At 43.3% G+C, this 24,879-nt stretch overlaps 1 protein-coding gene across 2 annotated transcripts; it reads left to right on the forward strand.

Annotated features, from left to right (window-relative positions):
- The first annotated feature begins 374 nt into the window (after positions 1 to 374).
- Positions 375 to 24,593, forward strand: itpkb (inositol-trisphosphate 3-kinase B). Of its 2 annotated transcripts, XM_077017265.1 has the most exons (9): positions 375 to 687; positions 1,527 to 1,580; positions 2,841 to 4,015; positions 16,898 to 16,997; positions 17,506 to 17,719; positions 18,572 to 18,776; positions 20,667 to 20,768; positions 21,187 to 21,258; positions 21,351 to 24,593. In XM_077017265.1, the coding sequence occupies exons 3-9, from the start codon at positions 2,996 to 2,998 to the stop codon at positions 21,561 to 21,563; spliced, it is 1,926 nt and encodes a 641-aa protein (XP_076873380.1). In that variant the 5' UTR covers positions 375 to 687; positions 1,527 to 1,580; positions 2,841 to 2,995; the 3' UTR covers positions 21,564 to 24,593. The 2 variants fall into 2 exon arrangements, with proteins under 2 accessions (XP_076873380.1, XP_076873381.1); XM_077017266.1 differs by lacking the exon at positions 1,527 to 1,580.
- Positions 24,594 to 24,879: the final 286 nt, after the last annotated feature.

The following is a 24,879-nucleotide window of genomic DNA, read 5'->3' on the forward strand; positions in this document are numbered from 1 at the left end:
ACATATCGTACATATACAAAACTTTGTATTTTACCTATTTGAATGGTACGTTTGTACATTGTACGTAACTATATTCCGTATAAATGTTTGGAAGGCGTAGACAAGACTTTTCAAACTTGACGACTACCATATAGTCATAGGAAGTATACTGGGATAAAGTAAGGTTGTTCTGTTGTGAACTATTTTAAAATCATACAAATTATTTTTCCGCCTTTATTTTCTCGAAAAAAGGTTGCGGGATTAAGAGTTTTAAATCAAATAAACCTTAGAAGTTTAATTCTGCCTACTCCGCGCTCCAGAGATGTATAGTTTTGGGTTTCTAGGCTCTTCCCACGTTATGGAGTACAGTATAATATCGGATGTGTGAAGTAGTCGGAGGACGCCGACTGTTCCAGTTCAGGACGACTGTCAGTTTGACTTCCTTCCTGTCTTTTGTACATTAAACAAACAGCCGACTACTCGAGTCAAACTGCTGAAGAGTACACACCACAGCTACAGACCTGCTGGTCTAAACTACATTTTGACGACTTCAGGCAATATAACTCTGCTGCAAGTCTCTCATTTTGGCGCCGACTGAGGAGAAGTCTTTATTCGTAACGATTTTTGGATTGGACAGAGATTGTACAACACCGAGTAACGACGGCGGCTTCGCCCACCGCGAACTATGATTACACACACCAGCACGGGGTACGTCGTCCAACTTCTGTGTTCTTCTTATGGAACAATAATTTTACTTTTGGCCACCATTTGAGAAAGAAATGGGTTGTTATTAATGAGGTTCTTTTGTCACGCCCATGTTGAAAAATGTCTATGAAGCCGACGAGACTTTAGAAATATAAATACTAATAGAAGCATCATGACAATGTAATAGTCTAATTCTTATAGACTTATGCGAAATACTACAAACAGTTCTTACTGTTTTACCACGGAAACATCTGCGGAACGTACTAAGAACTTGTTTTAAACTGCATCAGTAAATATCGTCCATTATGTTGTGTTATATTCTTATTGCCAATTTATGCACACGTTATTGATCTTAACTTTTACTAATATTATTTGTTTTTGAAATGAATATATCTAAGCCACTTCATTCATGTTCGTGTGTATCTACTTTGGTGAAGTTACTTCGTAACAATGTCGCCACGTGTTTATCGCTCTCGCGCTCTGTGTAGGGGTTCCCTTACCAAAGTTATGTACAGATGCTTAACTGATATTTGTTGATTGTACTGATATCTTGTCTGCCACTGTCTTCTCTTTGAAGGTGTTAGGAAGCAGATTATGTTGTCAGATTCTCATTCTTTGTGGAGCAGGATCAAAATGGAAAAAAACTATAGCAAACAGGTCCATTTGCAGCAGTCTGTAAACATGTGTGATAAGCATTTTACGTGGATAGTCAGTCAGTTTTACTGATATAAGATATAAGCATGGATCGTCTGGTTGATACTAGAACTTAGACTGATAGGCCAGAATGCTTTGTAGGTGAGATGAGAATTTTTGACCACTGATGTATTTTACCTTGTTTTCAGATTTACTCCTTGCTGGGGTTCCAGATGCTGATGTCAGATTATGGATATGTGCAGGTTTGTGATCAGTTTGGTTTGTAGTCTAAGGTGGAAGAGGCAGAGAATCATGTATCTGGCCAGTGGTGGCTCAGATATTAGTGTGTAGCCGTAAAATATCGTTCATGCAAAAACGAATGATTTAACTAATGACTTAATGCTCTGTGGACATGCTGTGTCCTTCGAAATAAGCATGAAATGTGTGGTTTGAACGAGGCTAAATGTTATAATCAAAAAACAGAATGAGGTTGAATTGTATGGTCTAAAACAGAATGAGGGTGAACCGCATGATCTAAAACAGAGTGAGGTTGAATTATGGTCTAAAAGAAAAAAAGTTTCCAAGTGTGTCGGGAGTTAATCATCATAGATAAGTTTCCACAATGTTTACACTTAATCAAATTTCATTGAGATCATTAAAACAAAACAACCAAACAAAACTTAAAGCAACCCCATAACTTCACTTTTGAAGGTGTTGTGGGTGGAGTTGTCCTCATAGTTTTTAAGAAAACTTACTTAGGAGAAACAGCCTAATATGTTTTCAGCTTCTTGAACCTTTTGGAAGGATGCCTGATAGACTTGAGGTTCAATAGGTTGTCATGTATTTTGGCAAAAAAGCTATTTTGTTTGGACCACTTAAAGCTGCCCGTGTGTGGTGGACTATGTAGAGTATCATATATGTGTAGTGGATTATCTAGAGTGCCTTACATGTGTGGAGGATTACCTAGAGTATCATGTAAATATGGTGGATTACCTAGAGTATCATACAAATGTGGTGGATTACCTAGAGTATCATATAAATGTGGTGGATTACCTAGAGTATCATACAAATGTGGTGGATTACCTAGAGTATCATATAAATGTGGATTACCTAGAGTATCATATAAATGTGGTGGATTACCTAAGGTGTCACATAGGGGCTGATTAAATTTTTTGCAGAGGATGATTTGCTGTTTAGGTGGGTTGATAGAAGTTTCCAATGGTCTTTTGGTAGAGGATTTACTATTTTGGCATTAAGTCTTTATTCTTTACAGGCTCATTTGACGTGCATTTGTCATTATTTTTATGTTGGGAATCCAAAGCCCAATGTATAAGCTGATACACCCTTATAAATGATGATTTTACAGTTAGCCAACATCTAATGTCAACAATATTTTGTGTTCTTATAGTGTTTACTCTTCTATATTTGATCTCGACACTCCTTTAATTGCCACATTGCCTCTGAAGCACGTTTGTAATTTTACTATGTCCTGCATAACTTTAACATCCTTGTTTTGCCTTTAGTGGTTTGCCCCATGTGTGGATTCGTGGAACATCATAACTGAAGGAAAGACGAGGACTGGGCTTTGCCGCCCTGCCTCCTGGTGGTTGGCTCCAGAGGGCTGTGTGGATGAGTGGTCCTAAATGGGAGCACATATGGACAGAACCAGCCCGTTACTATGGCTGCTTATGCCCTGAACAGCTTGATCATGATGAACTCCAATAACCTGGCTGATAAGAGGACATCTCGGACTGGGAGGCCCGTGCTGCCTGTGCCCGACCGCACCACCTACTGTCCCTACAGTCCTGCCAGCTTGAGCCCTGGCTCTTCTGGGACCGCTTTTGTTTTCCCACCTGGCAGCCCAAGGGTGCATTCGCCATGCCGTCCACCCGACCTGCTGGGGGAGAATGTGGGGAACAGGGTGCGGCGGCTGAGCTGCTCTGGCCTGGGTGAGGAGCACGAGGAGAGTGAGCAGCGTGCAGCTGAGCAGCTCCAACGCAGCGTGGAGCTCCAGAACGTGGAAGTGAATAAGGTGGTGAACCTGTTTGAGGCACACATCTCGGCTCAGGCTCACAGCAGGGAATCCCAGCACAGCCCTCGACCTCACAGAAGGTGCAGCCCAAGCCGTGACCCCTGCCCTCACCTGGACAACACTCACCTGCTTCCTGACTTGAACCTGATGGACTCTCAGAGTCAGGACCACTTTACTGGAATCCCGAAAGTGCTGCATAATGGAAAGAAATGTAGTGGGAGTGAAGGTGGTGGAGAAGAAAGCAACATGGGTAGTCCGAATGTGGAGGACGGTGTCTCAGGGAGTCAAGCCGACAAGCTGTCCTGCATCTCAGGAGAGACGGACATCTCACCAGCCACCCCGGAGCAAGTGGACACATTGGCCGGGACGCACCCAGTGAACGTTCAACTGATAGAAGTGCAGCCGCGGGTGGAGGAGAGGAGCTGCGTGGAGGTGGCCATTATCCCGGCCGTCATAGTGACCGACCACGGCATTGAGGCCAGTGGAGAGGTACAGGAACCCGAGGAACCTGAGGTGAGCCCGCAACCCTCTCGAGCTGGGTTGCGCAAGCTCTCCTCCTCATCAGCTTCTTCCGCGGGCTTTTCCTCCTCCTGGGAGGAATCCGAGGACGATATTTCCAGTGACCCAGAACGCACCCCAGCCTTCCTGCAGACACAACAAAAAGCGGTGAGTCCAGCTTGGTTGTTGTTCTTCGTCCTTTTACAGTCCTGTAATGTATATACAGTCCTGTTAGAGTCTTGTAAAATATATGCAGTCCTGTTAGTCCGGTAACATATAGGCCATCCAGTAATACATATACCATCTGTTACAGTCCTGTTACATATATACAGTCATGTTACAGTCCGCACATATACACTCCTGTTACAGTCCTGTAACATATACAGTCTCGTATGCTCTGTTGAGGATTGTGCAGAGTAAGCAGGGTTGATGAGTCTCTATGAGGCGTCGATCATACCATCACGTAATTTCCTTATAACAATGAACATCTACCTACATTTTATGTGTGGTCGCCCTCAAAGCTAAAATATTTGAAATCAATTTCTCCATTAAATGCTAGACAGAAGCCTCTGGTTCATCTGCACAGTTTCTGCTTCTCCTGTTCCCCCCATCAGTATTCTCCTTGAGTAACACTTGACATTCTCACATACAAAGGCACTTCTGTCCTGTTACACTGGCAGCACTTTAAGTGGAGCACAAAGGCAGATGCATGAACAAATAGCTCAATACAAGGTTAACAAGTGGATCTGAGTCACACATTACTTATTTTATAGGTAATTAGCCAAAAATCATCAAGTAGCTGAACTACATCCACTGAGATCTTTAGGACCTGTCCTATAAAACAGGGTTAGAAGGCAGTACAGACTTTAGTAACCCTGTACGTTGATTGTGTGAAGTATTGTCATCACTCCTGAGCTCATACTGTTCAGTGTGTAGACTCCAAGGCATGTCTTGATGGCCACATTTTTAGAGTATATGTGGCTGAAATGTTGCTTCTGTTGTTTTAGCCATGAACTCTGATGTTTTAGCCATGAGCTCTGATGTTTTAGCCATGACCAGGGAGACCAGGGCCACTAGGGAATGTTTGGTTCATTAAATCTCTTAGGTGTGTTCAGAGCTCATTCATAGCTGATCTGAAAAAGCTTCATTTTCCCAGAGAAATGTGTAGGTAAAATGGTTCAAAGGAAATCTTCCACAATCTGGTTAGCTTGTAAAAGCTGTTAGCTGTTTACTCAAAACAATCGTTAGAATACACAGCACACACTAATTTTCCAAGATCTCCTACTAAAGTGAAGGAATTTGTACAGTAAGATATTCAGTGTGCATTCTGAGCTATGGGTTGTATTATATACCCTTACATATGTGTTTTTTCTCTATTTACATGACCGTTGGCAATGTGGTTTCTGTTTTTGTGGGTTTCTCTGGGGCTTCGGAAAATTGACTGGTGAAAAAACTGGTGTTATCAGTGGGTTTGGTCAAATAAGTGACCCAGAAAACTTTCCACTGGGCTTGCCTTTACACCAGAATTATGGTTATGTTGAATGTTGAAGGAATAAAAATCTATTGGATAAATATTAAATGCTATATAGAAGTTAATTAAAATTAAAAGGGTTGATTTTGTTAACTGACCAGTGTAGGTGTATATTGAAAGTTTTGATGAAGTAAAAAAAAGGGGCACAAATATTGAATATTACACTGAAACAGTATATAGAGCTATTATAGATGTGTTATAGATCCCTTATAGATGTGTTATAGATGTGTTATAGATCTGTTATTTTCTATAGATAAGTTTCTACTTTCATTACATGGTTGTTTGGAGTCCTTTAGTCCTCGTCTATAACACAGAGCTACTTAATTAAATGTGTCATTTTCTTCCTCTTGCTTATTTGCAAGGGAGAGAGAGAGAGAGAGAGAGAGAGAGAGAGAGAGAGACAGAGAGAGAGAGAGAGAGACAGGGAAGGGAGGTAAAGAGAGTGCTGATCTTGTTGAATGTTCCCCTTAAGCTGTGCAGGTGTCTCTGTGGAATGTACCTGGACAGGTATGTTCATATGCCTGTGGGTTACTGTGCCTGGACAGGCATGTTCATAGGCCTGTGGATTATTGTATTATACATACACCATAATCCAAACCATTCAATATCAGACCTCTTTCTTAAAGGAGATCCGTCATTTTATTACATATAAAAGCCACATAGAGTGATTACGGTCAAATAAGGTCAAATATATTCAGTTTGTGAAGTTTTCTATTCCCTTTTAGAACACATCTGGTAGAGTCTGTACAATTTACTGTATTACTGACTGCAACACTTATGTCGTACATCACTGTTTTAAACTTCTCTGTCAGGACTTTCTGCAATTGTTGTGTTTCAAATCTATAAATTGCCTTCGCTAGATGGGAAGAGAGTCTAGTGTGTTAAAGAGGAAAAACTGTGTTTCACAGTCCCTGTGGGCTGCTTTAAAGTTGTTAGCGGGCATAAAGTAATGGTGTCTCCGACTTCTGTAACAGTAAGACGAGGGAATAGCCCTCACAGTGCACGCGTGTGTGTGCGTATGTGTATTTGCAGATGAGCACTAGAGGTTTGTGGTTACTTGTTGTGACGCCTGTCAAGCAGAGCCCAAGGAAATACGCTGAGGACCTCGTTTAAAATACTTGTGCCATTTTTAATATATTGAGCTCAGTCCAGCCTCAGCTAAATGTTTTGCAAGTGCATAAAGTTGAGCTAAATTTGCTATAAATGGTAAAAGGTCTTAGCTAATCAGCACCAAAGATATGTATTAAATATGGCAGTATTTTAAATCATGCATGACTATTCTAAAACAATAAAGCAAGATTTGTTAAATTAATGTTTAGCACCGTAAAAGTTTAATCGCAGTTTTAATGTTTCAAACCAGTATATTTCTTTAATCCTCTATAGTCTTGATATTAGTGTGTCATTGTTACTGTCATCTTTCATCAACAGGAACAGTCTGTGTGACTAAGCTTTAGCACTGAATTTGCTGTTTTCACTGTTTTTTCTTGTCTGTGGTGCAAAACGTGTGCTCTTTCCTGTCGCAGGGCTTTGTGAAGGTTTGCACCCTGCATAAAGCACGTCTGGGCCTGTCTGCGTCAGTGAGCAACAGAACGGGGAAGCTGTGCTGAGCAGGGTGCAGTCTGTGTGCAGTCTGTGTGCAGTCTGTGTGCAGTCTGTGTGCTGTGCATAATTCTCCATTACAGGTGCACAGCCTAAATGAGAATAAAACCCAGCATGATGAATGAGAGAATTGAATGCTGGTACTAACAGACTTTTGTCTGGTCTAAAGATTGTGTCCTGGATGAGGACGTAAGATCACTTCCTCTAACCTGTCCAAACCCGAGACAAGTCCTCTCATGGCATTTATTTGTGAACTGTCATAATGGCACCTCAACAAATGCAGTATTAGTATTTACTTTGCAAAGGTCATTTAGATTCCATAATTTCACTTTTGGGAACAGTATTTTGGTAGTTTGTGTGGCCTAGTAAACGTTGCGTTGACAGTGTTCTCAGGGGTGAAAGCAGAACGTCTTTACTCATCTCATTATTACAGTTCTCCAGCTCTCTTAATACCAGCCCCCCCCAATCCCAGAGTGCACAGCGCGACTGCAAGTTGTTTTTGTTGGAGGATCTGAAAACTACTAGCAATGGAAAATGTAACACCCCTGTGGTTGACGGTTGCCTGGCGACCGGCTGACGTCAAGGCATGCCTGCTTCAAACAGCTGGGCTTCTTCACTGCAGCAGCTCTGCTAGAGACCTGCTATGTAACCCTAATCCCTAATCCCTAACCTCTAACCCTAACCCCTAATCCTAACCCTGCCAGAAACCTTCTATGTAAGCCTAACCCTAGCCCTAACCTTAACCCTAAGCCTAGTCTACTAGAGACCTGCTATGTATCCCTAATCCCTAACCTCTAACCCTAACCCCTAATCCTAACCCTGCCAGAAACCTTCTATGTAAGCCTAACCCTAGCCCTAACCTTAACCCTAAGCCTAGTCTGCTAGAGACTAGCCTAGCCCTATTCCTCCTCCTCCATACGCAACTCACAGCTCTGCTACAGATCTGCTATGTTACCCTAACTCTAACTCTAGCTCTGCTCCATACACAACTCACAGGAAGTTCACCAGCCCTTTTGTTTTTTATTTTTTATTTCTCAACCTGTTTTTTTTTCACCCTATTGCCATGCATTACTTGTCACACCCTGGCACAGGTAATAATGTTAATTTAGAGTGAATAAGTCTATGCTTGTTGATTGCCTTCTGACAATACATGGTTAGGAGAAGAAACTGAAGTCCTGTAATGAGTGCTGAGATGCTACTTTGATAACCATGAAATTTCCACTGCTGCTGTCATTGAAGTGGCATCTTTAATGTACAGCCTGTCGTCCTTGTGCCACTCCAAGACAATAGTTTTGAGCAGTAATTTTATGTTTAGCATTAGCATTATTTTAGGGTTAGTATGTCACCAGTTCTCACACACTGTAACATCCTGTAATATGAGAGACAAGGTGTCTCAGAGTACCCAAACTGCTGCAGTTGTGCATCTGAGCTCTGTGATGATCTAACTCACATCCAGGACTACGCAGCACTGCTGCAGAATGATGTTAGCTCTCATATTATGTGCACCAGGAGTAATTAAACTTAATCAAACTTAATGGTCACCGTTACTTGAGTCCAGCAATAAGGTGGTTAGGATGTGGCTTTGGGGCAGACATAAATGTAGTTCTCTGAGGATCTCTACGTTTGCTACACATCGGTCACAGATGTGGAAATTCTTGTCACCATGGGCTGGTGCTTTCCTGTCTTCACTGAGAGGTTCCTCTCAAGGGTTAGAAGCCACTTCCTCTGGCAGTGGTGCTCAGTGGAAACTTTAACAGTGCAAGTGTGGTTGAAGGGGGTCTCTGCGAAACAGCACCATGTCTTCCTTGTGCCTGATGGAGCTTGCAGAGTGTTTATCAGAACAATGGCATGACCCAGTGCACCCGCTGCACTCCACACGATACGGTGCAACCTCTCCCAACCTCTTCCGTCTTCTGCTTCAACAGCCCCAAAGGCTGGTGACAGCTGTGTAGGACAGCCCGTGGGCTTTGGGCTCCAGAGCCTCACTGACCGTCACGTACAGAAACGTCCTCGGGGACATTTGATGTCTCCAGCGGTTCCCAAAGGAAGACCGTTTTAAATTCAACTCTGACAGACTCTTTTTACTATTTTTATCCACTGTCAACTTTAGTGCTTGATTCCGAGGAGCTATGTTACACTATGGCTGTTAACTAGTAAGGCTTCAGAAACAATTCTTGAAGAACAAAAAGTTGAAATGGTTAGTGATGCACTGCAAAATGAAAAAAAGCCTTTTTGGGTGTTGCATGCACATTTCTACTCTAACCTCAGGCTAGTGTCTCCCAGAGTACTCGCAGGCATCGGAAACTTTTGTGGTTATGAGATAATGCTCATATCAACAGAAAAAAGGAAGCTCACCTTTAGTTATTTGACCAATGCTACTTGTACATGAATACTATTATACATAAATACTATTTATCAATGTTATGACATATTAGTAAGAGATATATGATGCACTAATTAGCTGACATACGTAGTTAGGTGTGTGCAAATTAGTTAACCAGACCAACATCTCTACCAAACATTAAATGTACATTTTAATAACCAAAGATCAGAAGCTTGTTTTTTTCAATTTCAGTATCATAATTGGATCAATAATTGGATAATTTTAACCGTTAGACACACGCAGTATGGTATAATACTAGAGGAATACAACAGTAAACTAGAATGAATACAAGCTGTCCTGTGTAAAGAATCCAAAAAAACATTGTATACAATGTATTTTGCACATGACGTATGATAAAATATGTTGTTTCTTCAATGATTTCCATTCATGACTACTAATTCAGAAAGCTAAAGAGCAATAATAAATCATTTCACACATGTGGTGTAAAAAGGTTTTTGGTTTTTGTTATGTGAAAAGGGGGAAAATGCCCAGTCTTCTGTTGGCCATTGGTCTGTTGGCCATTGTTCTGTTGGCCATTGGTCTGCCACTGTTTGAGCCTCATGATGTCAGAATGGGGAGATGACATCACCTCAGAAAATAACAGTCAGCCTGTCTTACACTTCCTGTCTTATGTACACTTCCTGTCTTATTTATAGTGTTTAGCATGGAAGTGTACCTTCAGGATGGTTTAAAGCGTTTTTAATTTTGTGTTTTTAAGCAGACACAACTTTTGTCTGCATCTGGTGTACATTTCTGGTAACTGATACTGAAGATCAAGTATTTGTCTAATACATCCTCTGTATGATCAAGTACAGTAGTACAGTATGCATTAATACAGTAATACCCCAAACATTTGAGCTTCTGAATCTAAAGCTTCACAAATTCGCACATTTTTTCCTTGGAATCTAACACCTAAAATCTGCGGGTCCAGCAGATGTAATCCGTAGATGGATGAATGTGCTTGCGTGAATGTAGCCAATCAGAACACACCTTCAACCCTGTACATACATTTTAGTACTGTGTATCTTTTTTTACTGTGTACAGTATTGTACTGTATTCTTTATTACCTGAACATTTAATGTATTTGTAATGTATGTATAGTACATACCTGCCTGAGGGAGAGAGAGAGAGAGAGAGAGAGAAAGAGAGAGAGAGAGAGAGAGAGAGAGAGAGAGAGAGAGAGGGATACTCTGTTGTAAGCAAAGAAAATGGATCTCATAGAAAATGAGCTCACAAGAGAGTTGAGTTTATTCTAATTTTATTGTACACACAGGAAATTATGGCATAGCATTCAATGCCTCATAGACAATGAGTTTAGCATTTCAGAGACGCCGTGGACGGGCACAAAATGGCAGATGGCTTACTGTATATGTTTACTTTTACCTGTATAATTTTAAAGGGTAAAATGAATTATACCATACATTTTTTAATGAACCTGAAGTGTTTTGAGAACATATTTAGTAGTTAATGTGACGTTCGGGCTGTCACGAAGGATGAGACACGGAATCCTCTCGACTGACGTCACTTCGTTTATTGACATAGATTGCGCAATAGCGCACGAGCAACAAACACTTCTTACACACACACAAACGTGTAAACTTAGACAACGACGAGCACAGGACACTGCGCGAGCGCACATTAAATAGACAGACCACATTAGCCCCATGTGATTACGAGACGATTCACAGGTGAGACACATTATTCACACAACAAAGCTATCACCACGGAGTTCCGAAAACGCAGACAGAGCACGTGGACAACGTTTACACACGCCCAAAAGGGAGGGGCCGGGGTCCTCAACGTGACAGACGCCCCCTCCAAGGGCACTACCCGTCCCGGGGTGCCAACAGGACCGAGTGCCCCGAACCCACGGCGATGGGCGGATCCGACACGCTCAGTCCTGCGTCTGGGAGGTGACTGCCCTCGGGGAAGCGTCCGCCACGGACCGCCTAGAACACCCTCCCTGGGAACATAGGGGAAAAGACGTTAGACACGTTACACGGGACATTCACAAACACGCACACAGGCACATTGACACATAGAGGAACGAATGGGAAAAATGGGTTAGGAATACACACGGGAAGACTGACGAACACTGGCACACACACACACGAAACAGGCGCCAGGCTGCGCGCCAGGAGGAGAGCGATGAGGGGAGTGAGATCGGGAGCCACTGGTGCTGCAGGCGCTGCGATGGGCGGTGCTCCTCCTGCCCTTGCTGCAAACCCTCCACCGGGCGCAGCGCGGCTGGCGAACGCGCCAGGTGCAGCGCGGTTGGCCGACGCGCCAGGTGCAGCGCGGTTGGCCGACGCGCCAGGTGCAGCGTGGTTGGCCGACGCGCCAGGTGCAGCGCGGTTGGCCGACGCGCCAGGTGCAGCGCGGTTGGTCCCACCCCTCGGTGGGCCATACGGGAAACCATCCTCGCCCGAGGATCTCCCTCCGGACCTGGCAGTGGGAGTGGCTTCCTCCGCTTCCATCTCCTCCTCACTGCCACGGCTCCAGCTCATGGGCTGCCCCCAGCTGCCACCCCGGGAACAGTCCATGTCGCTGGCTGGGGAGCGCTCGGGGGATGAGCCCGCCTCTGGACTCCTCCCCCTCTTCACCGTCTCGACTGACAGTTCCGAGGGGGGAGGGCTCTCCTCCTCGGTAAAGGAGCCCTCGGACGGAGGGTAACCCCCGTTTTCCTCTTCCTCCCCACCGTCCTCCTCGGGGTAAGCAGAGCACTCCGACGGGGGGTACTCCTCCTCGCCATACTCTTGCTCCTCGCCTTCCTCCACGGTGGTAGAGGGACCTACGGGCGGAGGGAGGTAGTCCTCTTCCTCGGACTCCTCCTCCTCCTCCTCTTCCCCGTAGTCCACCGTGGAGGCGTCGTATAACGACGGAGGGTAAGCTTCCTCCTCGTCCTCTTGCTCCTCCTCCTCGCCTGAGGAATCCCCCTCCCCAAACTCACTCTCGGGGGTCCTTTCCACCCCGCAGAGCGCGAAGGAGCCTATCCGCAGGGGTGAGGGCTCCCTGGATGTAGAGGGGTTGTACTCCCTCCAAAGCCGCACCGCCTCCTGGCGGAGCTTCTCCGCCGCCTCGGGGTCGTGGTGCACCCGCGCCTGTCGCAGCAGGGATGCACAGACTGGGTCTGTCTCCAGCTGCTCCTGCGTGGGTCCGATCTTGTGGCGCGGGGAGGAGTCCCCCTCGAGCTCGTCCTTTGGTGTCGTCCCTGTCCCGTATAGCTCGGGGACGTTAACCCGTATGGGCGAGAGCTCCCGTGGAGGCGCGGAGTGTCACTCTTGCCACACCCGCGCCGCTGTCTTGCGGTACTCCTCCGCCAACTCTGGTATGGAGGTCTCCCGAGCCGCGCACAGTAGGTAGGCGCACTCGGGGTCCTGCTTCAGCTGCGCCAGAGTTGGCGTAGAGTCGCGGCGCGGGGGGGAGGACGAAGCGCGGTGACGCCGCATACTCGGGCGAGTTGCCTTCTTCGGCCGGGTTGCGTAGCCCGGCATGGTCCTGGTGTCTCTGGTCGGCTCGTCGTTCTGTGACGTTCGGGCTGTCACGAAGGATGAGACACGGAATCCTCTCGACTGACGTCACTTCGTTTATTGACATAGATTGCGCAATAGCGCACGAGCAACAAACACTTCTTACACACACACAAACGTGTAAACTTAGACAACGACGAGCACAGGACACTGCGCGAGCGCACATTAAATAGACAGACCACATTAGCCCCATGTGATTACGAGACGATTCACAGGTGAGACACATTATTCACACAACAAAGCTATCACCACGGAGTTCCGAAAACGCAGACAGAGCATGTGGACAATGTTTACACACACCCAAAAGGGAGGGGCCGGGGTCCTCAACGTGACAGTTAACATATGAAGTCTTTCTAGGCCTTTGTTAGCTGTCTGTCCAAAATTTGCGCATTTTCAAAATTCACAAAGGGTCTTGGAAAGTAAAACCTACGAATTTCAGGGTATTACTGTATTTGTCAAATACAGTCCATACAGTCCTGTATAGTTCATACAGTCCCATATAGTCCATGCAGTCCTGTATAGTCCATACAGTCTCATATAGTCCATACAGTCTCGTATAGTCCATGCAGTCCCGTATAGTCCATGCAGTCCGGTATAGTCCATACAGTCCTGTATAGTCCATACAGTCTCATATAGTCCATGCAGTCCCGTATAGTCCATGCAGTCCCATATATTCCATACAGTACCGTATAGTCCATGCAGTCCCCTATAGTCCATACAGTCCCGTATAGTCCATGCAGTCCCCTATAGTCCATACAGTCCCATATAGTCCATGCAGTCCCATATAGTCCATGCAGTCCCGTATAGTCCATGCAGTCCGGTATAGTCCATACAGTCCTGTATAGTCCATACAGTCTCATATAGTCCATGCAGTCCCGTATAGTCCATGCAGTCCCGTATAGTCCATACAGTCCTGTATAGTTCATACAGTCCCATATAGTCCATGCAGTCCCGTATAGTCCATACAGTCTCATATAGTCCATACAGTCTCATATAGTCCATACAGTCTCGTATAGTCCATGCAGTCCCGTATAGTCCATACAGTCCCGTATAGTCCATACAGTCTCATATAGTCCATGCAGTCCTGTATAGTCCATACAGTCTCATATAGTCCATACAGTCTCGTATAGTCCATGCAGTCCCGTATAGTCCATGCAGTCCGGTATAGTCCATACAGTCCTGTATAGTCCATACAGTCTCATATAGTCCATGCAGTCCCGTATAGTCCATGCAGTCCCATATATTCCATACAGTCCCATATAGTCCATGCAGTCCTGTATAGTCCATGCAGTCCCGTATAATCCATGCAGTCCCATATAGTCCATGCAGTCCCGTATAGTCCATGCAGTCCCGTATAATCCATATAATCCCGTATAGTCCATACAGTCCCATATAATCCATGCAGTCCCAAATAGTCCATACATGGCCACTGTGCCCCTTCATTTGCATTGGCCTGATTGTTTTTTAATGCTCTTCTGCAAAGCAAACAAATGAGCAACAGCTTTGACTGGCCCTTCCTAACCCAACAGCTTTGACTGGCCCTTCCTAACCCAACATCCCAGTGGTGTGTTTCAGGACACAGTGTCACCCGACTGTTCTCACCATGACATCGTTTGCCTCACATCTTTGGAGTCTGCTTCTGCTGGCATTACGTTTTCTTGCCACATCAATAATCCTGATCACCAGAGAGATTCAGGTAAACACAGTGGTTTGATTTTACTTTGTAGGTCTCTACCTGAGCAAACAAGGGAGCAGAAGCATCTATGGCAGGTTAAGGTATATAGCAACAAGATGAGCAGACCAAAATATAAGGCTGAGTTTCCACTTTTCCCGAACAGTAGAACTGTCATGTGATTGTAAAAAAAACACCAAAAAAACATGAATGTTTATAGTTTCTACATAGCTCAGTTTCTCAACAATGTTTGATGGCTAAAATGCAGCTGTATTGTTGACAGGTCTCTTTTTAAAAGATTATATTTTAAAGCATTTGGTCTGTCCGAAATGACAAAATAAAACAAAAGCATCACAAACACAGTCTAAAAATCTGTTATGTTAACTTACTTCATCATGAATTGTGTAGGATTTTAATGTTTCTGTACTGCTTAGTGTTACTGTATAGTTTTGTGTTGTTGTATTTGTTTTGTGTTGCTGTATTTGTTTAATGCTCAGCATTTTTGAGGCCAGTTCCAATTGCCGATCACTTTTCACTGTGATCAGCTGATAGCCATTTTGGGCTACATGCCATTTTTAGCATGAGCAAAACATGAAACTTGTTTATTTCAATATTTATCTCAGATGGAACAGAGTACAAACGTTATAAATTATTTGTAAATTAGCACTAAATATAGAAAATCAAATAAATATCACCAATATTGTAACCCTAAATTTAGACCATTAATTAATTAAAAAATGAAAAAAGAAAATGAAATAGATGCAGTCAAAACTGCAGTCATTAAACGCAGACTCTGGGTTATTATAAACAAAAAACTGTAACCATTAAATGCAGATATTGAATTTTAAATGACAAAAACTGTCAATTAAACAAATGTCTGCATAGCCACACTGAAATCGTGCAGTTGTCACATGTCTTGAAGTAGCTATATAAAATATGGAAACTTTGAAATTAAACAACTGGGCCTGATTTAGGAGGGGACAGTCCCATTTGTCCAATGGAATTACCGCTTCTTAATGTTGAGCTTTGAAGGCATATTTACCAGTAATAACATTTAACATGAATATTTCAGCTTTCTGGGATGACAGTAGTCTGTTCCTTTTCTCAGTCAGTGTAATTGAAGCGACTAGAGTGGCTAAACAATCTTTCACTGTCCACACTTGTTCCTGGTGCAGAGAGGCAGGCTGGGAGGCTTTGGCAAGAGTGGGAATCACTACTGTAGTGCTGTGTTGCTCCGTGGAACGGTAGCCCTCGAAAGAGCAGTGCACCTGGGATGTGATCGGACTCCTGGACCGCCGAGCTTTCCTCCAGTATTTCACTGTGTATGGCAGACAAGGAATCCATTGGTGATTTTTCTGTTGTCTTGTCTGTGTTTATCTGACTTGGTCCGGGTTCTTCACCGGAGCACTGCTCCCGTTTTGTTTGTGCGCAATACCGACACATAGCCGATCGATCCTGGCATCTTTAGTTGCTGTATTTGTCTCTGTGGGTTAATCTGGATTAGTCTGGGTTAGTCTGGGTTAATCTGGGTTAATCAGTGTTAGTCTGGGTTAGTCTGGGTTAGTATGCCTGAGTATAGTGTGTCCAGCTGGGACTGAAGGACTTTCCTCGTCTCCAGGGGAACCTCCTTATGCCTCTGAAGAGACTGAAGTAGAGTCTAGTCATGGCAGTAAGAAGTGATAAAGAGCGCTGTCAGCAACTCAAAGGACAATGGAGTAACATGGTGCAGCTAATTCTCTTTGTGTGTGAGTGGGAAACAGCATTTCCAGCTGTGAGTATGTCAAAATAGGCAAGGAGGGTTGAGATGGTGTTCTGGGTGAAAATGTATCCAGGATTAACTCTATGTTCATTAACAGTAGTGGAGAATGAAAGTGTGTAATATCAGCTGTTGGATATGTGTTCTCATCTTGGGCTTTTTTTGCATACTCTCTTCTATTTGAAGCTTTTCGACACGTTCGAGGTGAACTCTTCAAAAACATTTGTTACTTTGACATAACACATTTGGGTTTATTACTGAACACTATACTAGTGAATGGTGTGTATTGGAGTAATTATGCTAACTTCGTAATGGCTTTGTACATTTTATTAGTCATTTGGCAGCCGTCACTTATGAGGACTAGGTTAGACAAAACAGAAGGGATGGTCAAATACATGCAAAAAACATCTTTGGTTATTTTCCGACAGTGTGGTTAGAGTGCACATCTCTGGTTGTGGTTAGTCTAAGATAGGAAAATGACCTTGCATCAGAGTCCCTAGACTAAATGCTTATGTTCCCTTATTTTTTTCTCAAGCTGTTATTTTAAAATGAAACACCTGTTGTTGTGTCACTGAACAGCATAAATCATGGAAGAAGATCAAGAACGTTGTGCAGTGGTCACCCTTCATGATGTCCTTCAAGAAGAAGTACCCCTGGATCCAGCTGGCAGGGCATGCAGGTGCACCTGACACTCCTAGCACACTTGTTCACTCAGCCTAGCACACCTTGACTAGGCAATGCAAAGCTAGGGTTAGGGTTAAAGTGTCCCTAGCACTAGGAGTAACAACAACCCCTAGCCCTAACCCTAACCCTAAAGCTCTAACACTACCAGTAACCCTAACACCAACCTCTTGACTTTTAAGCCCTGAGACTAGCATTAACTGTTAACCCTAACCTCAAACCCTAGCCCTAACTTAATGCCAAAACCTAACCCTAACATTAACCTCTAACCCTAACCCTACCATTAACCTCTAATCCTAACCCTAACCATTAACCTCTAATCCTAACCCTAACATTAACCTCTAACCCTAACCCTACCATTAACCTCTAATCCTAACCCTAACATTAACCTCCAACCCTAACCCTACCATTAACCTCTAATCCTAACCCTAACATTAACCTCCAACCCTAACCCTACCATTAACCTCTAATCCTAACCCCAACCCTCTTCTCTGCGTGTCTTGCAGGCAGTTTCAAGGCAGGGGCCAACGGGCGTATCCTGAAGAAGCACTGTGAGTGTGAACAGCGCTGTCTCGACCGGCTGATGAAGGATGAGCTCAGACCATACGTGCCAGCCTACCATGGTGACGTAGAGAAGGACGGCGAGAAATACAACCAGATGGATGACCTGCTGGCAGAATTTGACCTGCCTTGTGTCATGGACTGCAAGATGGGTGTGAGGTTGGTGGCACACAGGAGAACAATTCTGTGCTGTTTGCACAAGTGAAACAAAAAATGTCACTGACATTGAAAGTGTATAAAAGACGAAGGTGATTTTAATAGATAATAACGCCCTGAGGAGATGTACTTTCTCTTTAGTTTGATCTTAAGTTATGAGTTCTGCTGTGTCTGTTAGCACTGTAGATGTTTTTTTAATGGGAGTATAATGTCGTCTGCAGACCAAAACATTCAGAGTAAATAGAGAATTTAAGTAGATCACATTTGAGTAAATACTGTGCTGTTGAGAACATTCTCAGCTCTCTGTAGTATCTGCAATGCATTATCACTTAATATCCCACATACTTAATGAAGTAACAAATGTAACATTGACAGTCCCAATTTTTACTCCTTGCCTGTCCTTCCCTCTGGACAGTCGTGGTGTGTTTTTGATGACTATGAATTGTGGGGCTAAGAATTCTGTCCCACTTTGCCGTTCCCAGTAGTATTCCAGGTGATCCTGTAAGCTTTGCTGGAACATGGCTCAGAGTCTGCAGACAGGGCCAGATGGGTGGGATCTTAACGGAATGTCCACCGGCCTGTTCAAAATGCAGACGTATAGAGCTACTGGACATATTTCTCATTAGAAAATAGATTACATTCAGGTTCCTGTCTGAGAATGTTTTTATTGGAACTTTAAAACCAACATTATGTCAATGTACGTAGTGAATTGAATTAGGTCAGCGCATTTAAATGCACTAATTGATTTGCTGTTCTGTCAATTACAGCAAAAATGTTAAAAGCTGCATCTCAATGTGCAGTTTGTAATCTGCTGCTGCCTCAGAAAAAGGAGCTTAATGCGTTTTCCCCTCCCAGGACATATCTGGAGGAGGAGCTGTTGAAGGCCAGGAGGAAGCCTGCTCTCAGGACCGATATGTACCAGAAGATGATCGAGGTGGATCCCGAAGCTCCCACTCCTGTGGAACATGAGCAGAAAGCAGTCACTAAACCTCGCTACATGCAGTGGAGGGAGACCATCAGTTCCACCGCTACACTGGGCTTCCGCATCGAGGGAATCAAGGTGACACTGGCAGTCGACGTTCATACCTGCTTCAGTCACACCAGCTCCACTCAGCTAAAGTCTCAAGTGTCTCTTACTTCTGTATTCAAATAAAAAACTAGGTGTAAAATTTTTTAGGTTTTCCAGGGTGATCTGTTCAAGAGTAGTAAGCAGACTCTTTATATTTATACTTTTCCTAAGGAAACAACAAACAGCAGATTTATTCTGCTATGATAATGATAATGATAGAAGCTGCTGTATCTGTAATTTAGTCTGTAAATTCATGTTATTTAATCTGTACTTTAGGAATACACGGTCCACAAACCATGTGATCTTTTTGGGGGCAGGGTTTTGCAGTGGCATATCATCAGAATAATAATTGACACTAATTTGTGTAACGGGCGAGGAATAGGGGCAGATACTGATCCACTCTCCAGAATTACCACATTTATTAACAACCAGCTACAAAGGTAGCAGACACGTAACAAGCATGACTGTAGACTTAAAGACGAGCACGGGACACGACTAACACACACAATATATACTTAACACACATCGAGCACCGCGTGTAGCACATTAGACTAATTCGACGAGTGAACACTTACACAAACAACCACACCCACAGAAGTAAATATATAGAACCACACTACATCTGCACACGCCCGAAGGGGTCCGGGGCTGTACCATGACAATTTGTTTCTTAAACTAAACTTCTGTGAACTATAAACAAGGAGGCACGAAGTAAAATTATAAGTGATACATTGAATGACTGCTGTGCCATATCAGTATCCTAATTATCTAACAGAATAACAGGTTTGGGTTTGGGTTAGTGTAACAGGATAACCAGTCTGGGTTTGGGTTCGTGCAACAGGATAAGCGGTCTGGGTTATGGTTAGTGTAACAGGATATCTGGTCTGGGTTAGAGTTAGTGTAGCAGGATAACTGGACTGGGTTTGGGTTAGTGTAATAGGATAACCGGTCTGGGTTAGGGTTAGTGTAACAGGATAACCGGTCTGGGTTAGGGTTAGTGTAACAGGATAACCGGTCTGGGTTAGGGTTAGTGTAACAGGATTACTGGTTTGGAGTTACAGGGCGGAAGCTGTTTGTGGTCAGTGTGTGTGTGATGCAGCAAGGCTGGTGGTGGCACCTCCATTGAACAGGACATCTGTTCACGACAGCACCACCCCCACCCCCCTTCACTCACACTCACTCTGGCTGTTTCTAAGCAAAATGCAACCTCATAGGAATATGTCAAAAATACTTGGAACTACCCAGTGAACTCAACTAAACTAGGCTTACATTATATTAAATTGGGAAAGAGAGGATTAGGGTTACCATGTTTGGTCTGTTGTGTGGTTTTCCAAAAATATGTCTTCATTAAGTAGGAGCTCCCACTGTGGTCAGTGGAAAAAAATAGGAGGGTTCTCCTCTCAGAGTTTCCACTTGCATAAAGCCAAGAATGTCCATAGAAGGCTAGGGCCTACTTCTCTCTCTCTCTCTCTCTCTCTCTCTCTCTCTCTCCCTCTCCCTCCCTCTCTCACCCACCCCCTCTGTTGTCATGGTATCAGAGGCTGCCCTCGGAAACTGTTGCATACTGAGTGAGAGTTTGGAGAACAGGCAGCTGTTGTTATGTCTCTGGATGTGAACTTAGTGTCCATATTATGGCTGTAGGTCAGGCCTGAATTGCAGGTTTGATCTGAGTCTAGGGATGACACTGCCTTGGAGATTTAAGAACTATGTCTAGCTTTCATAGTCCAACTTTTTTATTGCCAAGAATACTAAAAAAAATAAAGTGTCCTTAAATGTTTTATTGTGAGGAAGTTTCTACAGTGTTTTGTGTTAATCCATCGTTAAAAGTATTCTCTTAACACCTATGTGTGTCTAACGTGCTATTTTCTTGCCTTCCCATAGAAGGAAGATGGAACAGTGAACAGAGATTTTAAAAAGACAAAGAGTCGTGAGCAAGTCACAGAAGCATTCTATGACTTTGTCAAAGGAAATTTAAATATCCTGGTGAGTGTGCATCTGTGTGTTAACACTAACCCTGTTCATCATTGCCTTGTTATTGAACACTGTGATCTTATCCTTTGTGATAGCCGGCTTTCTCTTGCTGCTATACTGTAGAGGTGATAAAGTGCTTTATTTAATAAAAGTAGGTTCGGGTTAGAAGATATGTAGATTATAAATATGTAAAGATTTGTCTTTATAGAATGAATGTATTGTTAGTATTATCAGTTACCTAGAATGTCTCTCTTTTTGGTAATTTCTGCATATAGCATTTGTTCAATACATTCTGCAGACCTGAAATGTTCTACATATTGCACTTATATATTTATAGAATATATATCTAAACTGTCTATCCTAGTATATAATCTGTGGCCAATGTGTCCACATTCATTAATCTTTGCCAACTTTGTTTCTGTTTGTGCAGAATTCCTATCTCACTCGGCTGAAAGAACTCAGGGACACTCTGCAAATGTCGCCGTTTTTCAAGACACACGAGGTATGCAGCACTATGCTTGTTTACGGAGCTCGACCTAGCCTGACCTCGCGCGGGCGTGTAACCCTGATGTTGCTCTCCTCTCTTGTGTTCAGGTGATTGGCAGCTCTCTTCTCTTTGTCCATGACAAGCGCGAGCAGGCACAAGTGTGGATGATTGACTTTGGCAAAACCACTCCTCTTCCTGAGGGCCAGACCCTGAACCACCAGACTGCCTGGGAGGAGGGCACCCGGGAGGACGGCTACCTCTGGGGCCTGGAGAATCTTATAGACATTATCAGCCACATGGTGGCGCCAAAGCCTCTGTAGAAAGAGCTGGTCTCCTCCCCCCCTGTTCTTACCGTCTGTCTCTGCTCCCTCTGGGTAGGCCGCACTACAGCTCAGGGGTCGTACAATGCTACCCCAACAGATCCCCAAATGAGTCCTGTGCATGTATAAATACAGGTGCTGTACATATAGTGTAAAGTGTACAAAATGGCATTTTCAATACAGTAGGTGTTTTTATGTGGGCAGAGTGTAGCTAGTGTTTTGTTAATACATGTCTGAATGTCACAATCCTGTTTTGTTCTACAGTGTGAGTTGTTTGTATAATGGTAGTGTTACATGTGCGCTAACTTCTTATTGATCGCATTCAGAGTACTGGTAAGACATTCATAGATGTAACCTTGTCTCAAACAAGAGGATATTGGAGAAGTTTCTCATTTTCGACTGAAAAGTCAAAAATTTATTATGATTATTTTAGCTATAGCAGGCTCATCTGTACAAATCTCCAGGTAAACATCCAGGTTTATAACTAGATAGGTCTAGTTCTCAATTTGGAACAATGTTGTTAATTTTTATTTTTATCTATGTATGATAACTGACAATCTTCATAGTATTGTGTCTTTTGGGAATGTCTTTTGTAGGACCAGAGATTGTACCATCAGAGAACAACTGGTGCATAGATTTGAACTGGTTTTTTAAACTGGTTTCTGCTGTTAATTTGTGTATTTGCAAGATGTGAGAGTACTGGAAACCCAGGCAAAGAGCGATAGCCCAGACACACACATCATATGGATGATGCTTCTGAGAAGATTCAGAATGACTCCATCTTATCAGAATGCAGGTCAGAAACACTGAGAAACCAAGTGATAAAGTTTTAATATAAAGAATCCGCTGTGTTTGAGCATGACTGTAACCCATATAGTCATAAGCATTCAATGTTTTATAGTGTTGTTTGCCCAAAATATTCAGTTCAACTATTTAAATACAATACTGCTGACCAAAGGTATAGTAACCTATCTTGCACTGATAAATAACTTTAGATTATCTCTTACTAATAGATCATGGTAATTTATTAGGAAGGAAAGGTGATTTAGTCAGCCATTCCTGAATTACTCAAAGTTCCCATAACAAAAAAGTAAAGAAAAAAGTCAGAACTCCTGAAGTTCATCATGTTTGAGGTCATTGATGTTTGCACTACAATTTGCTGTGCATCACATTTGAGGTAATTATTGTTTGCATTGCTATTTGCTATGTAAATCACCCACTCTTCCATACTCACCTCACCTCAATATTTGGATATGGTCCAGCGAAAACAAATTCTTTGATAAGGCTCATTTGTGGCCGCCTGTGGCAAATGCTCGCTGAAGGAAGCATAACCTCTGCATCTGAGTGATGGTGAATCATTTAAAGTGACAGACCTGCAGTCAGTGTGTCGGTTACTGTTCAGGCCAGGGGTTCTCACCTCGCAGTTCTGCTGTTATCCAGATCGTAACAACCAGTAACCCAAGGCATTAAAAACACATATCTTACACAAATACATTGGAAGCTAACTTGTGGTTCTGCCTACTGGGCTATGAAATTATCTATGAAATGCTCATGTTAGGGATAACCTTATGCTAGGTTTAGCCTCATGTGTTAGGTAGGCTGACTAGATCAGTGATGGTGAAAAAGAGGACACCTCGGGGAGGAGGGATCTGAATATGCAAATACGGTGGGCACTAGTTTATGAATAAAACGCTTCTCGAAATTCTACGTAAGCTCGAGTAAAACAAAATCCAAGACGTTTGTGAAATTCCATCAAGACATATTTTTGGCTCAAAAAGAGGACATGTCCAGGAAAAGAGGACCTCTGGTCACCCTGGTGTTAGGTTCATGAGAGGGTTAGCTTCATGTGAGGGTTAGTCTCTTGCAAGGATTAGTCTCATGAGAGGTTTTGCCTCATGCTAAGGTTAGACTCATTTGAGGGTTAGCCTCATGCTAATACTCAGGTTAGGCTCATGCTAATGCTAAGGTTAGCCTCATGCAAAGGTTAGTGTCATGTGAGGGTTAGCCTCATGCTAAGTTTAAGATAAGGGTAATGGTTCCCTCAATTGTCATCATTCTTGAGGATTTGAGTTTTAAAATTGTACTCAATTGTCTTATTTGTATTTACTTTGCTAAATTAATAGAAAAGGAAATTTAGTTTCCAATATCACATACAGTCAGAAGGCACTATTGTTTCTGTGAAGTTCATCCATGCCTTTTCTTATTTGTTCTTGCTGTGAAAAAAGTGAACTATGCACCTGAAACAAAAATACAGCAATGATCCATGTTAAATAAAACATGGAAACCATGAACAGAGACCAACCCTGGACTGTAAACCCAGTGCCCAGCACAAGGATATTTCTGATATGATTTCCTTTTATAGCTAATGTTCCCAAAAGTAGAACCGAGCAGATCTTCCTGGGGAAGTGAGTGCCTACTGGAGTGTGCGCCACCTGCTGTACAGTGCTGTTATGTACAAAAAAACAAAACTGGTCTCATACCATATCTCTTTGTAATCATGGTTGTGTGAAGCTGCATGAAATCTCAATGTGTCATACACACTCATATTTATTGTCTGTAACATTTGGCACAAGAACACTAAATGTAGCTTTATGTTTCTTCTTTCCTTTTGATTTCTGAAAATGACTCGCTATAATTTTAGATTCTTTGCTTGTGGAAAAGGTGCACTTTTGTCTTGAGAAGAGCTGTTTTGTTATTATCTGTATACAGGAAGAAATATAAGGAAGCCCCATTGTAGTCGCTTGCATTAGACATGATGTAACAACCTGTGGATTACCTCCAAAACCCAAAACAGCAACAAAATGTTCAACAATGACAACAGAATATTGCTTAAACAAATTTTCTAGGAATTATTGTGTTGTGAAACTGCTCTTCTCAGCGTCATAGTTCAAGCCACTAGAATCCTATTAAAACTGCTCTTTCCAAATTGCTGTTATGATGTTTTCTGTATGTGTGATTAGATGAGTACTGCAATTATCGATGCTCTGATGTACAACTTTAACAAAGTAAATGTAAAATGGTCAAATACTCCTGGCTGTGTCTTGTTCTCATTTTGACCTGTGTTCAGTACCAGGTCCTTGGAGGGAGCAGGGAGGGAACAGGGAGAGAACAGAGAGGGAACAGGGAGAGAACAGAGGGAGCAGGGAGGGAACAGAGGGAGCAGGGAGGGAACAGGGCGAGAACAGAGAGGGAACAGGGAGAGAACAGAGGGAGCAGGGAGGGAACAGAGAAGGAGCAGGGAGGGAACAGGGCGAGAACAGAGGGAGCAGGGAGGGAACAGAGAGGGAACAGGGAGGGAACAGGGAGAGAACAGAGA

Source organism: Brachyhypopomus gauderio, chromosome 9, assembly GCF_052324685.1.
Source record: "Brachyhypopomus gauderio isolate BG-103 chromosome 9, BGAUD_0.2, whole genome shotgun sequence".
Taxonomy (NCBI): Eukaryota; Metazoa; Chordata; class Actinopteri; order Gymnotiformes; family Hypopomidae; genus Brachyhypopomus; species Brachyhypopomus gauderio.

What these genes read in the sequence shown, in the direction of transcription:
- itpkb (XM_077017265.1), top strand. Translation starts at nt 2,996, where the DNA reads ATGGCTGCTTATGCCCTGAACAGCTTGATCATGATGAACTCCAATAAC. An exon ending in TGCAGACACAACAAAAAGCG is followed by an intron (nt 4,016 to 16,897) that starts GTGAGTCCAGCT and finishes GTCACTGAACAG; the next exon opens with CATAAATCATGGAAGAAGAT. An exon ending in CCAGCTGGCAGGGCATGCAG is followed by an intron (nt 16,998 to 17,505) that starts GTGCACCTGACA and finishes CGTGTCTTGCAG; the next exon opens with GCAGTTTCAAGGCAGGGGCC.